A 14,206-nucleotide genomic window follows, 5' to 3' on the forward strand; every position below is an offset into this window, starting at 1 on the left:
CATCAAGGGTTAATTCAGGGTTAATAATACATTACATAAATAAAAACAAGCACAAACAAGCACAGCACAGAATACTTTGTGGATTAAGATTTTGCTTACAAAACATTGGATTATTGTTGATTAAACATGATGGATTTTACTTTGCACAAGTATATATACAAGGAGCTCCACCTTGATCAGCTACAGCATTTAAATCAATTATATACATTTATTTATGTGATATATGTAAGAATTGACAACTACGTGACTAAATCCCATGCTAAAGCCATGTGATGCTATCAAGTGCTTCGCTGACTGCTGCAACTCTCGCGATACTACCTCCGTGATCTTATAGCAGTATGGCAGCTATCTCGCTGAGGTGCTGGCGCAGAGGACTTTCACATGTTTCCACTAATGGAGGCCTCTCGGTTTTGTCTCCACTGCGGTTTGAAGGTTTGTTTTAAACTCCCGTGTTGTCACATTTGATTTGTGTCCGCGTGAGTTTCATATACGGACGTTTTAAACGGTCACGAGGGGGTGTGGCGCACACACTCACACACACATTGCGTCGTCCTGAGAAAAAAAATGGTCGCACAATAGTTGACGTTTGTGGCCGTTATTGCTCCGTCTGCGTCAAATTCCGATGTATTTCAGGACGATAAGACTTTAAATAAGTTAAATTATGATGAGTTAAGATTTCAACATTACTGGCATGTTTGACTGCTATGAATACGAGCCTCATGTTCCCCCTTGTTCCAATATGCTGTTAGCATCTGGACAGACGTTAGCATCAATAGAGTCACTTTGTTATGTTAATAGTCATATTTGTTTAACCTTGGTCCCACCAGGAGACAGAAGACACAAGTCCACAGTTCAGTTTGCTTCACGACCACAACTTCCAAAGTTGGCCTACAGAAAAGTGACAGGGAAGAACCCAGGTGTGGTCTTCCTCCCAGGATATGGGTCCAACATGAACGGACAGAAAGCTGAGGCACTGGAGGAGTTCTGCAAATCACTCGGACACGCCTGCCTAAGGTAATGCATCAAAACACACCACCTAGAGTAGTGATCCTCGCTAATTTTACTCACTAACAAGAGCCACACTGGCAGAGCAAAGTAGTAGCAGTATTTGTAGTTTGTTGAATCACTGTGAGGCATTCAAAATGAGCATGAGTAATCTGATTTGATAGTGTTCATGTTGACTCACAGGTGCTCACAAACAAAGACAACACTTTCTGTACAAGTGGTTTCAAAGTGGGGAAGTGTGCTTCAGAAACTCCAGAAGTGGGCAAAACCTGCTGAGTTCAACTTAGAGAATGTTTGCAGCTCTGTAGTGTCACTTTCCAGAGTGGCACGATTATTGGAGCAGGTGTGATAGGTTTGCCTGTTTGTCCCCTCTCTGGCGTCTTCATGTTGATTTTCTTTTGCTGCCACCTCAGGCTCTTTGTCCCCGCTCTTCCTTACAACACTGTGTCTGTCCGTCTGGTTTTTGTCTTTTCTTTATTACTGGCTCGTGGAGCTATCGTAACTTAAAAGCGTGCACTGTGTTCAAGTGAGCCGGGGTTGTAAACTATGCTGTAAGCGTGCTGCGTTGCCAGGTTTGACAGTTAACCCCCCCCGTTACTGGAAACATTCATTGAGGTGAAAGGAGAAATATTGTGTGGATGTTTTGGCCATGTTATCATATTGCTATAAGCTACCATGTGAGCCACCAATTAAAGCTTAAAGAACTGCACAGTGAGTATCCCTGACCTAGAGAGATGCATGCAGACAGTTACTTCAACACTGTGTCTTAATTTCATTTTCGCACCTAATAGTCCGCTAGACTCGGTACGATTGGGAACTCGGTTCATTGTGGGTTGCAACATTCAGCCAGTCCATGTTTGCATTCACATTGAACTTTTGTGAAACAAACCATTTGAATAACGTATTCCCCTCCTCACCAAAGGCGGCGCTGTATCAAGAATTACTGAAGGAGAAGACAATACAAACAATGAACAAGAAAACATCTGTTGGTTAATGCGGGGCAACTTAAAAACAAAAACATGGAGCTCCATCAAATTCTATCGGTCTTGTGTGCATATGTTGTGGTTGCGTTTACCCACAATGCCCTGCGTTGTAGTCTGCTTCCTGCATTTGGTTCACTTGAAGCAAACCGAGACCTTTGTTTTAGGCAGATCAGAGTTCGGTTGTGCATTTACACCTCCCCAAACGAACTGGGCTTTCTGAGCAAACAAACTAGGTATATTCGAGTAAGAAGGGCTGGTGTGTGTTAATCTTTAAAGAATTAGGGACGTCTCTATACTACTGTCTAATGTCCAATACCAACACATAATACATCTTAGAGATAGAGACATCAGTCTATTTACCACTGACCTGTAGCTCCATTGTCTTGATTTGCATTACATTTTTACACGTATGCTTCTTTCAACTCCCTCAAGCATGAATACTTAAATGTGACTATATTTGCAGATATTATTATATAAGTCCTCACAGCTGACATTTTTACTGCAGCGTACAGGACAAATAGCCTCCACTCAATGTTCTGGTCACATGGTAGCAGTGGCGCTTGCACATGCATCGTATCAGATGTCAGACTTATTTGTTATTCATAGGTTACCATAAAATGGCATTAAATCGTCACTGTCTAAATAAACAACAGGCATTTTCATAAAATGACTAACACTGACAGTTTTTAATGTATTTAAGATTGCAAACTAACATTTCCACCAATTAACAGAACACAATAATAATACATGTCTAATAGGAAAACATAATTGATAATATGATTTTGGTGTTGTTTTCCACTCTCAAACTGATGATCGTGTTTTTTTTCCACGTTTTCCCAGATTTGACTACACAGGACATGGAGCGTCAGAGGGCGTGCTCTCAGAAGGAACTATCGGTACCTGGAAAAAAGACGTCCTTTTTGTGTTGGATGAGTTAACAAAGGGGCCACAGGTACGACACAAGTGTGCTTTAGCTCTGCAGAGTTCCACTGAATTTGGAGTTAAACTCTTCAACCAGAAATGCTGGCATTTTTATGTGTGCCATTCCTCAATATTGCCAGACGGTGGCACTGTGCTACCATATTACTAGTGCACCTGTCATGATTATACTGGAAGGTTTGTGAAGATGCATTTGAATGTATTTTACTATTATTCCTCAGGTATTTCTTTGTTTCCAGTCTGATTCAGTCTGTTTGTGTGTCCTTGCAGATACTGGTAGGTTCCAGTATAGGTGGTTGGCTCATGCTGCTGGCAGCCATCGCAAGACCAGAGAGGATCGCTGCACTGGTGGGAATCTCCACTGCCGCTGATCAGATCGTCACATCATACAAGTCTCTTCCTCTGGAGGTAAGAGCACATCGTAACATTATAGAGAGTCTCAGGGTACCAGCAGCTTTGTTGTTTTTATGTCTGTCATATTCTGTGATCACTGGCTTTTAGATTGTAATGATGTGATGTGTTTTTCACAGCAGATATTGTTTGACAAGCTGTTTTTTTGTTTGCTTTCCTAAAAAAGTTAGTTTAAAACTGCATGCACGTTTCCTGTATCCCTTTCTCTCCCCCTCCACTACGTTGTCGACCATTTTTCCTTTCACCCCAACCTGTCGAGGCACATCTTTGTGTCTGGTTCAGTCAGAGATTACTTACTACTACTACTTACTAAGGGAGTTTTTTTCTCTCCACTGTTACCTCTAGTGTTTGCTCATTGTGTGAATTGCTGTGTTTCTCTACTCTCTATAATATTGTAAAGGTTTTGGATGATATGGTTTATTGTATATATTGTGTCATTTTCTAAGCGCAATTTGTCCTTTTTTGAATTTGCAGACACGTAAGGAGTTTGAGGCGAAAGGAGAGTGGACCATGCCCACCAAATACTCGGAGGAGGGGCTCTACAAGTTTAATATGGACTTTCTGCAAGAGGCAGAAAATCACTGTTTGCTCCAGAGTCCCATCCCCATCACCTGTCCCATACGGCTCATTCATGGGCTCAGAGACGAGGACGTACCCTGGCACATCTCCCTGCAGGTGGCAGAGCGCGCCCTCAGCCCCGACGTGGACGTTATCCTCCGGCGACACGGCCAGCACCGCATGTCTGAGAAGGATGACATCAAGCTTATGGTCTACACCGTCGACGACCTCATAGACAAGCTGACCACCATGATATGAGAAAGGCTTCGGGGAGTGAGCTTGAGTGGTTATGAAGAGAAGGACTGTGTTTAAGTCAACCCTCAAGGAAAAAGAAAACCAAACAATGGCGCGTTCCTCTGCCAAATATGACCTTTTATTCATCTGTGTTGTTCTCTCCTTACGTTCTCTCCCTGTTACAGTTCCCTTAGTTCTTCAGGTTGCATTTATACATGTTCCAGGCTGTTAAATCTACGGCCATGTTGCTGAGCCATAGTTCTGCCATTGCTGTTGTCGCCAATGCTCTTACCGTTTTGACTCTTTCACCTCCCTCCCTTTTATTAGATGCATAGTTTTTTTTCCTGTGCCTTTTTTAAAAATCACTTTTCACCCAGTTGGGCCAATAAAACCTATGCACACTACAGTGCAGGCCTCAGTCTGTTGCATCGACTAACATGACGTCATAAATGGAAATACATGAATGAAGTGTTAATTAGTGACATCTAATTAGATTTAAAACTAGAACAGGCAACAACAAATCATCCTAAAGGTTACACACTGGACCCTAAAGGACTGTTGATATTGAAATGCATCAAAACAACTACACAACCATACGCATTAACCATTTAATCTTATAGAATATAAATCGGATTGTTTTGTTTTTTTAAACGGATCAGAATGAATTATAGCTTCATACAGTGAGTCACAAATCATTCCGGGTTGTAGGTTACAGTCATGTGAAGTTTGGACATTGTGTTACATGACTCCCTGTACCTGACAGCCTGTAGAGAGGCTGCTGAATGGAGCCACTGGACTGTTGATTATTAACATGTAATTGGCCACTCGCTGCACTCTGCTCAATGGGGCGAAGCCGACCACTTTACTCTCTCAGGTCTGCTCAACTGCGGCTTTGACCTTTTAGCTTATGGTGGAGCTAAAGCTGTTGGAGCCATTTCTGTGTCAAAACTACTATCAAACTAATTTATGGCTTCATACAGCGTGACATTTGTGTAATGCAAGCTGTGGAGATGGCGCAAAAAGGCGCGTGATGCTCCTCTCCTCTCCCTAAAACTAGATTTGTTTTAACTCGTGTCATCGTTTACCAGGAAATGCTCTTTCAGTGCAAACAGAATTTCCCAAGGTACTCGTCCATCACCAAACAGTGATCCACACATCCAAAATGCATCCGTGCTGCTTCCGTGCCATTGAAAGTGACACAATGTTTGCACTGGGCCCTTTAAGTCCCTTGAAGTCAGTGAATCTACCTGTTCTAATGATGTTTATTCGGTCATAAACAATAATAATCTTAGGACCTTCTTATGGGACCTTCTTCATGCATTTCCCTTGAAATAATTCCACTTTATATTGACTGATTTGAGTGCAACTCAATGCATTTGACCATGTAGACGTTGTCAAGATGAGATGCTGGAGTTCAGCCTAAGCACCAGAAGGTTGGTGGAAAAATATAATTGGTTCTATTTGGTTATAAATGGTTGTTGGTGCCACACGTGCTGGTCTATTTCAGAAAAACGACTTAATAACTGTCAAAAATAAATCCAAAATGACAACGAAGATCTGCAGAAGACCATCTCTGAACCTCGAGGGAACGTTCTTCAAAGGTTCCCAGAACGTTCTTCGGACGCTACTTTAGCACAACCTTTAGAGAACGTTCTCTTTTGATTCCCAGAAGGTTTCCCTAGTGTTACCTTGTCACAACCTCCATGACAACATTCATTATATACAGTATAACTAATATTATGAAGAGGAAAACTTGATAGAATTAAAAGTTTAACGACAATGAGGTTTTTATATTCACTGCTTAACAAATCCAAAGTCTTGACATTTGTGGATAAAGTCCAGTAGACTTAAATCACTGAGGGTCACTTCCTGCTGCCTCCACCTGAGCCTGCACTTCACTGTCCGGCAGCGGTGTCAGGTCACACACTGAATTGTGTGTGTGAGTGTTGGCTGTCTCTCGGGACTCCTCCTGGACTGGACGAGCTGGCATATAAAACGAGCCGCTCTCTGCTCGCACACACACACGGACACAGTGAGACGCAGCGGGCTGGACGCTTCATGGACGCTTCAGAGCAGCATCATCCTCATCCTCCTCCTCCTCATCCGTGCACAGCTCACGGCGCTGCCGGATCACAGTCACCGCGCTCTCCTCTTCAGTGAGTCATCCTTTTAGTCCTTATTCATTCATGGAAACATTTGTGTCGCAGTGTTGAGATTTGCGCAAAAAAAAAAACGCTCACGTTGCAGAATGCGCATCGTGATGGAAGAGGCGCGACTTCATTTTATAGTTTTGATTTTTTTGTTTTTACTCCGCAGCAACAACGAGAACAAAAAAGCGAGCTTTATATGCGGCAAAGACGACTGACGTAATTTAATTAATGCAGAGCTAAATATAGAACAACTGTGTGGTCTTCACTGCGAGAGGCTTAAACTTTATTTAAAAAGGATTTTTTTTTTTATCATTTTAATTTCCCTGCTGTAGGTTAAACAGTTATCACAGGAACCAGTTCGCCGGAAACAGGTTTGATTGTTACCATAGCAATAAGAGGGCTTGTCCCTGCTCGGGACAGCAGCCAGAGACCACACCCTTCTCTGCTCAGCCACAGCCTCCAAAAGATGCTTCTGTAGACAGACAGAGACAGGTGGACATCCACAATAAAATAGTTTATTTTTTATTATTAGTCTTTCTTAATGAAATTCTCCTGTCAGTGTCAGGTTTGTGCTGTTTCACCATCTCATCGTGTTCTCCCTGTAGATCTGCTCGTGTCGCTGAAGCTGCCATGGCGAACAGGGGGCCCAGCTACGGCCTGAGCCGGGAGGTCCAGGAGAAGATCGACCAGAAGTACGACCAGGACCTGGAGCAGAGGCTGGTGGACTGGATCGTGGCTCAGTGCGGAGGGAACCTGGAGAGACCACAGACGGGCAAACAGAACTTCCAGAAGTGGCTGATGGATGGAACGGTGAGTGTCTGCAGACACTCTTCTTAATATTTGCAGCTGCTGTTATATATGAATAATTCAAAGTGCATCAGAGCAGACCGACCAACTCTGTTAGATTTAAAGAGACTTATGAATTATCATCATTGTCTTTTAGTGATTTATCCTCCACATGAGCGGGTCATAAAACAAGCAACCACGTTCATGTGCCTGGTAATTTTTGTAATGTGATGCAAGACGATGATCAGCTGAAGCACAGGATTCATTGGTCGGTAAAAAAGAAGACTATGTTCCATCTTACAGGGAGAAATAAGGACATTTAAATACCTAACATTTGTGACTCTTAATGGCAATAATTCCAAGAATTCTCTAATAGCTTCATCCACCGATTAAACTTAATAGCAAATACATTTTCCTGTGATTTCACCTGGAATTACATTAATTACTCTAATAAAATGATAAAGGACAAAAGGGAGACTGGAAAACAAATGTTTTGCCAGTAGGTGTGACCATTGTGTGACTTAAATTGTATTCACCCTTAGCAAAACCAATAGGCTCATCACTTTGACTCAACAACACATACAGGTGTGAGGAAATGCTAGTTACTATATTCACATGTTCTTATAACCACAGCTGGTGTTCAACATGAACAGCTATAACTTAGGATAAGACACAAACTAGAAGGCTTTCAAGTTTCCCCTCCCCAGATAACAAGGGCGTCTGGACCGGATCCACCATCTCAAGTCTTACTAACTGTATATGGCTTCCTGATCCTCTTTGTCCAGATCCTCTGCAGACTCATCAACAGCCTGCATCCACGGGGAAAGGAACCCATCAAGAAGATTCCAGAAACTCAAATGGCCTTCAAGCAAATGGAGAAGATCTCTCACTTCCTGCAGGCGTCAGAGGCGTACGGCGTGACGACCACTGACATCTTTCAAACCGTGGACCTGTGGGAGGGTAAAGAGATCTCTCAGTATCTACGACGGGTGTAGAATGTGTTGTTATATCATAAACTTTATTTATTTTTTTTTACTTACCACAGGTAAGGACATGGCTGCAGTGCAAAGGACTCTCATGGCTCTTGGGAGTGTGGCGGTCACTAAGGACGACGGTCATTACAGAGGGGACAGAGACTGGTTCAATAGGTAAAAACCAAGACGACGGAACGTCAGACTTTTATTTTTTACCTATTCCTCACATTCTCGTTGTCTAACATCTTGCAGGAAAGCCCAGGGCTATCGACGGGACTTCACCGACGAGCAGCTGCGCCAAGGACAGAGTCTGATTGGTCTTCAGATGGGCAGCAACCGCGGCGCCTCTCAGGCCGGTATGACGGGCTACGGTATGCACCGTCAGATCATGTAGACCACTTCCTGCCTAACCTGCCAACTCTGCTTCCACACCTTATTTTCTACTAATACCACCAAGTGTTGTAGCCCCCCCCCCCCCCCCCCGCTCCTAGCACCTGCCACGTTTAACCTCAACCTCCCTGGAATTGCTGCTTTTCCCAGACCGTGTTCAAAACCACATCCTAAAATAATGATGTCAGATGCTGTAGATCGCTTTATTCGAGCCGTCTTCCTTTTCACTTTAGTCTTATGGGAAAACTGTAGATTTAAATGTCCTCACAAAACAAGCCATCCGTGTTATACTGTTCGCCGCTGTTAGAGCATGCTGTATGCTAATGATTTGTATGTACATATTCTGTATATCATTAGTCATCGTTTCAGCCGTTTTGTCGTTGTTTTTGCCTTAAACTTAACAAAACTCTGACGACTGTCTCCGCCGACTCGTCGCAGTATCCTCTGTAACCAAATCAACCTCACGTTGTGCCTGGTTTTCTGGGACGAGAGAGACCGGGTCCTGATGATTTGGCCTCAGATTACGAATGAGTTTCAGTTGTTTGTGAGTCGACGTCTTTTCCCTATCTTCGTGTCCGTTTCGTGCAAAAACCCCCACGTGCAGTAGCCAACATGTATGACGTGTACAGACACTGCTTGAATGTGCACATTTATGTATTGTCATGTTTATATTTTTGAATATATTTATATTCTGGAGGCTTGTGAGAGGAATTATGTATAAAAAAATAAATAAAGTGAGCATATACAGTATTCACATGGTGTGTCTCGAGAGCTGTGTAGAGTCACGGGTGTCTGGTGTTTACTTATTCACTCACTATCTTGATTTAATGTTCCAGCTCCTCCCATGAGCCCATCCCTGCTGCCTCTGCTCACTGTACACAATCTAATAAAGAGGCAGCAGTGTGGCTTAATGATGACAGTTCATCAACCAGAGAGAGGCTTCACTGAAGCCAGGTCACCTCTGCTTTCACCAAAGTCACCTTCAGTGAGGTATTAAGTCTTTGCTGTTTAATGGTTCATCTAACATCTGTATGCTTTCATTATTCCTGCAAATGAAGAGCCACAAAAACCTCCACTGAAAAGTGACTGGACACTTGATTTTCATTAGAGCGAGCTGGGCTCTGGACCATGAAAGGTCACGTTTGATGTCAGCGATCCAGTTTATGGGCTCACTTGTGACTGAGTGTTGACATTTTTGAAGGGACACATATGAGAAAAGCATGCATGGATTAACATTTCATTAATATCCAGCAAGTAAAGTAAACGGGGTGTCCGCTGGGTCTTAAAAAGTCTTAAATCCAATAATTTGAATTTAAAGCCTTAAAATTCTCCTAGGATTTCATAAAAGGTCTTAAAGGTGCATTATGTAATAAATGAATAAATGGCCATAAAATCCTCCTAATATGTCACATAGACTCAGGAATAATGTTCATATAACAAACTGAACTCACCAACAACAACAGTACAGACAAAATATTTGCATAAAAAAAAATATTTTGCAGACTGCAAATCATGTTTATGTTTTGAAATCATGTTTTGGCATGTGGCGCCACCTACCGCCGTCTACCAATCATTGCAGTCAGCAGAGTCTTAGCTGCCGAGCAACCACGGGTTGCCAGTTACGTCAGAAAACGTAAACCTAAAAGACCTCGGTATTTTGAATTTGAATGTAGTAACAGTTTTTGGCCACATTCTTACATATGGCGCCTTTAAGTTTGGCCCCAAAACCAATAGTCATAGTAAAGAGAGCACATAACAAATGCTGCTGTTTAAATGTTATTGTTCTATGAAGTGTCGTAGGGCGAGAAACTGAACGTCTGACTAAATGGGTGACGAGACCTGAACCAAATGATGCGTCCTGCTGTGACCGCGTGTCATAACCATTGGCTTTTCTCTGTACAGGAAGGTAAAACTTTGACCTTTCGCACGTCTGACCCCTCACTCACAAACACTTGGACTCAGCTTATTATTAGCCTCGTGTCCAGAAGTCTAACTGACACACACTCAATAAGTAAGCCCGGAAAACACAGACCAATGAGACTGAACTGACGTCAGCCTCGTCCAAAGTTCTCGTCCATCTTTATTCGTGTGCTTTTGCTGGTCGTGTGTTGCTCCACTGCCTTTGCCACTCTTTCAGGATTGACTGGTCGCGGCGCTAATTATGCCCTTGCTTTGACTTTGAGTGGAACTGTTTTTTTGCATTGAGAGATTTTAGTTTGGGGGGAGGGTTTTTTGGAGATAGACAATGCTGCAGGTCATGTTCAGGGTTGCCCTTCTGCTGCTTCTGTTGGTGGTCTGGAGTGTCGCGCAGGAACAAGCCCAAACAAAACCCTGCGTTTGCGGACACCCGGGCATACCGGGGGACCCCGGGCACAACGGCAGCCCCGGTAGAGACGGGCGAGATGGACTGAGAGGTGACAAAGGTGATGGAGGTGAAAGGGGTCCAGCTGGTCCAGCCGGCAGCAATGGACACAAGGGAGACAAAGGGGAACCTGGTAAGTACCTGACATTACACAATAATTAGGTAGATAGATAGATAGATAGATAGATAGATAGATAGATAGATAGATAGATAGATAGATAGATAGATAGATAGATAGATAGATAGATAGATAGATAGATAGATAGATAGATAGATAGATAGATAGATAGATAGATAGGTTGGTAGGTTGGTAGGTTGGTAGGCAAGTAGATAGATCGGTAGGTAGGTAGAAGGATGGATAGATCAGGTGGTAGGAAGGTAGGTATGTACGTAGGTAGGTAGGTGGGTAGGTAGGTAGGTAGGTAGGTAGGTAGGTAGTTAGATAGATGATAGATCAGTTGGTATGTATACATGTAGGTAGGTAGGTAGGTAGGTAGGTATGATGATGATGTTGTATTTCTAAATCCTAAACATGCGTGTCATTTACATCATGCGTGTCATTTTCAGGTACCGTTGGCCCAGCAGGGCTCAAAGGAAAAAGGGGCGATAACGGAGAACGGGGCCCTCCTGGGAAACTGGGTCCCCAAGGCGTCCAAGGACCTATGGGTCTGAAAGGAAATAAGGGTGAGCTTGGACTTCCTGGTCCTCAAGGGCCTAAAGGTGATATGGGGCCTCTCGGGCCAGAGGGTCTAAAGGGAGAGATCGGCCTCAGAGGTGACAGAGGAATTCAGGGACCACAGGGCCCCTCTGGTAGGCCAGGCCCTAAGGGGGACATGGGTGTCCCAGGTCACAAGGGCAACATTGGGTATCGCGGGGACAAGGGAACTCGAGGGGAGCAGGGCGATAAGGGTGAGAAGGGAGATGCGTCCGTTTTGTATAAGAGTGCTTTTTCTGTGGGACTCACGGCGGCGACTAAACTCCCAGCAGCCAGTGCACCGATCCGCTTTGACAAGATCATTTACAACCAGCAGGGTCACTACGACCCACTCACGGGGAGGTTCACGTGCGCCGTGGCGGGCGCCTACTACTTCGCCTACCACATCACCGTGTTCTCCAGGAACGTGAAGGTGGTTCTCATGAAGAACGGCGTGAGGATCATCCACACCACGGACAACTACCAGAGCAGCGAGGACCAGGCAGCAGGGGGCGCCGTGCTACACCTGGAGGTGGCCGATAAGGTGTGGCTGCAGGTGGCTGGAGGAGAGCTGTTCAACGGGCTCTTCGCTGACGAAGATGACGACACGACCTTCTCTGGGTTTTTAATCTTTGCAGCACAATAGTATAGTAGCATATGGAGTGTCGCCTAGATTGTATATATAGGCATGTATATGTAGACAACACAATATTCTTTTTTATTAATTTGAGTCGTTTGGTTTATAAAATGCAGAAAATGTTGTGTTAAATCTTTGTTTTATTTACTATAATGTCACATTTATACAATAATCCAGAGCTGTATATCCAGATGTGTGCATAGACTGTAAATGTAGCTGTGCTAATCAACATTTTGACTATAACTGAGAAACACGTCATTAAAATGCCAATAACAAAATAAAACCTGTCTGTGCATGAATGTATGAACACACACACACTCACATTCTTGTAGAGCATTCTTAGTGAGGACACTAATAGACATAAATGCATTCACTAGCTTCTTTCCCTGAATACCTAATTCTGAAATGTCTTTACCCTAAAACCCTTTAAAGTACGCACCAAGGAAAAATCATTACCTTGCATTTTTTTTTTTTTAAATTAGACCATATAGTAATTCAGATACAGGCCTCTACCAAACGGTTGAGAAGTCTGTTCATAATAAACCTGGTTTGCATAATTCATAAAGTACAACATTCAGAACAAGTCACATTAAGTGTTAGTGAGTTCAGCTTGATGCATTTTTCAATGAGATATAGTGACTTAAAGTGGGGTCGACCAAATGGTTGAGTAGGACCTTATGAGGAGCAGCCAAAATGTCCTCACAGACACTATGACACACACACACACACACACACACACACACACACACACACACACACACACACACACACACACACACACACACACAGGTTTGTGCAGCTAGTCTTCCGAGGACACCGCACTGACTCACAGCCTAAACAAAGCATTAACCCCAACCTTAACCAAACCCAGTTAATGCCTAATCCTAACCTTAACCTATCCCTAAACTCTAAAAAGTTCTTCAAAACTGAATGTATGCCGCATTAGGACCAGGTCTTGGTCTCCATGGGGACTACTGGTCGTGGTAAGGTCACTGATTTTGCCAGAGGTAACGCATACAAGTACGTGTGTGTACATGTCTATTAGTCGACTGTGTGGACCAGTTATTGTCAAACAAACCTGTCTTTGTGAGGACATGTTAGATGGTCCACGCAACTTTAAGAGTCTTTTTGAGGATTAAGACCTGGTTTTAGGGTTAAGGTCAAGGTTAAGGTTAATGCATTTTTTTTACTAAGTTTATATCGTTTTTTAAAATATTATAATAATTATAATTACAGTATTTTATTGTTCTTTACATTTATATTTTCACATACTTTTTAATTACAAGGTCTTTCCATGTTATTTCATTCATTTCGAGAGAAAAAAATATTTTGAACTCATAAATTTTTCATTGGTGTCAGATTATTTATAATAAAATGATACTGGTTGTAAGGAAGGGCCCCCTGCAAATGTTTGCTTAGGGCCCCTACAGACTCTAGAATCACCTCTGTGTCCGCCTCTGGTTAAGGTAAAGGTTAGGGAATGTATTATGTCTATGAATGTCCTCACTATGAATGCTATGCAAACGTGTGTGACTTACATGTGTCATGTTTTCTCTCTGAGTGTTTTCTTGTGTGTTTTGTCTGACACCAAAGACCAGCAGCAGCAGCAGCACTCTCTAAATCACGCTGTCTTCCTGGTATGTTGGGATGGGCATTGCTCAACAGAAACATCCAAAACATTAAGGCGTGATGTCACAGAGCCAGTGACACGCGGGAGACAACTGGAAGGCCCAGTCTTTTTTTGTCTCCAGGAGCCAGAGGCGTAGCTTGTGAACAGGCAAGGCAGGCGACTGCTTGGGGCCCCGAGCTGATAGGGGGCCCCCCGAAACCTCCCTAAAGGGGCCCCACCTCACTTTTACCTCTGTGAAGTTATTGTTCTGCAAGTTGGAAAATGAAGAGGATTATTTGTAGTGTAATACATATCTTTTTTACTCAGTTTATATGTTTTTTTCAGTTATTTACAGCATTTTATTGGTCTCTATATATTGTTTTATAATGTGGGTTCTTTACAGTGTAATGTATTTTTTTTACTAAGTTTGTATAGTTTTTTAAAAGCTATTTACAGTATTTTATTGTTCTTTAC

General features: G+C 43.0%; 3 protein-coding genes across 3 annotated transcripts; all 3 read left to right on the forward strand.

Annotated features, from left to right (window-relative positions):
* Positions 1–326: 326 nt before the first annotated feature.
* On the forward strand, positions 327–4,497 carry abhd10b (abhydrolase domain containing 10, depalmitoylase b). Its single transcript, XM_083901603.1, has 5 exons — positions 327–432; positions 828–1,014; positions 2,829–2,940; positions 3,198–3,335; positions 3,813–4,497. The coding sequence occupies exons 1-5, from the start codon at positions 339–341 to the stop codon at positions 4,152–4,154; spliced, it is 873 nt and encodes a 290-aa protein (XP_083757729.1). The 5' UTR covers positions 327–338; the 3' UTR covers positions 4,155–4,497.
* A 2,413-nt stretch (positions 4,498–6,910) lies between these two features.
* On the forward strand, positions 6,911–8,434 carry tagln3b (transgelin 3b; the record flags this gene model as incomplete). The annotated part of the gene is made up of 4 exons (XM_083901583.1): positions 6,911–7,090; positions 7,852–8,026; positions 8,112–8,214; positions 8,293–8,434. The coding sequence occupies 4 exons, from the start codon at positions 6,911–6,913 to the stop codon at positions 8,432–8,434; spliced, it is 600 nt and encodes a 199-aa protein (XP_083757709.1).
* A 2,241-nt stretch (positions 8,435–10,675) lies between these two features.
* On the forward strand, positions 10,676–12,132 carry c1qtnf9 (C1q and TNF related 9; the record flags this gene model as incomplete). The annotated part of the gene is made up of 2 exons (XM_083901582.1): positions 10,676–10,925; positions 11,360–12,132. The coding sequence occupies 2 exons, from the start codon at positions 10,676–10,678 to the stop codon at positions 12,130–12,132; spliced, it is 1,023 nt and encodes a 340-aa protein (XP_083757708.1).
* Positions 12,133–14,206: the final 2,074 nt, after the last annotated feature.

The sequence above is a fragment of the Microchirus variegatus genome (genome assembly GCF_963457635.1).
Source record: "Microchirus variegatus genome assembly, chromosome: 15".
Taxonomy (NCBI): Eukaryota; Metazoa; Chordata; class Actinopteri; order Pleuronectiformes; family Soleidae; genus Microchirus; species Microchirus variegatus.

What these genes read in the sequence shown, in the direction of transcription:
- abhd10b (XM_083901603.1), top strand. Translation starts at nt 339, where the DNA reads ATGGCAGCTATCTCGCTGAGGTGCTGGCGCAGAGGACTTTCACATGTT. An exon ending in CTCGGACACGCCTGCCTAAG is followed by an intron (nt 1,015 to 2,828) that starts GTAATGCATCAA and finishes ACGTTTTCCCAG; the next exon opens with ATTTGACTACACAGGACATG. An exon ending in ACAAGTCTCTTCCTCTGGAG is followed by an intron (nt 3,336 to 3,812) that starts GTAAGAGCACAT and finishes TTGAATTTGCAG; the next exon opens with ACACGTAAGGAGTTTGAGGC.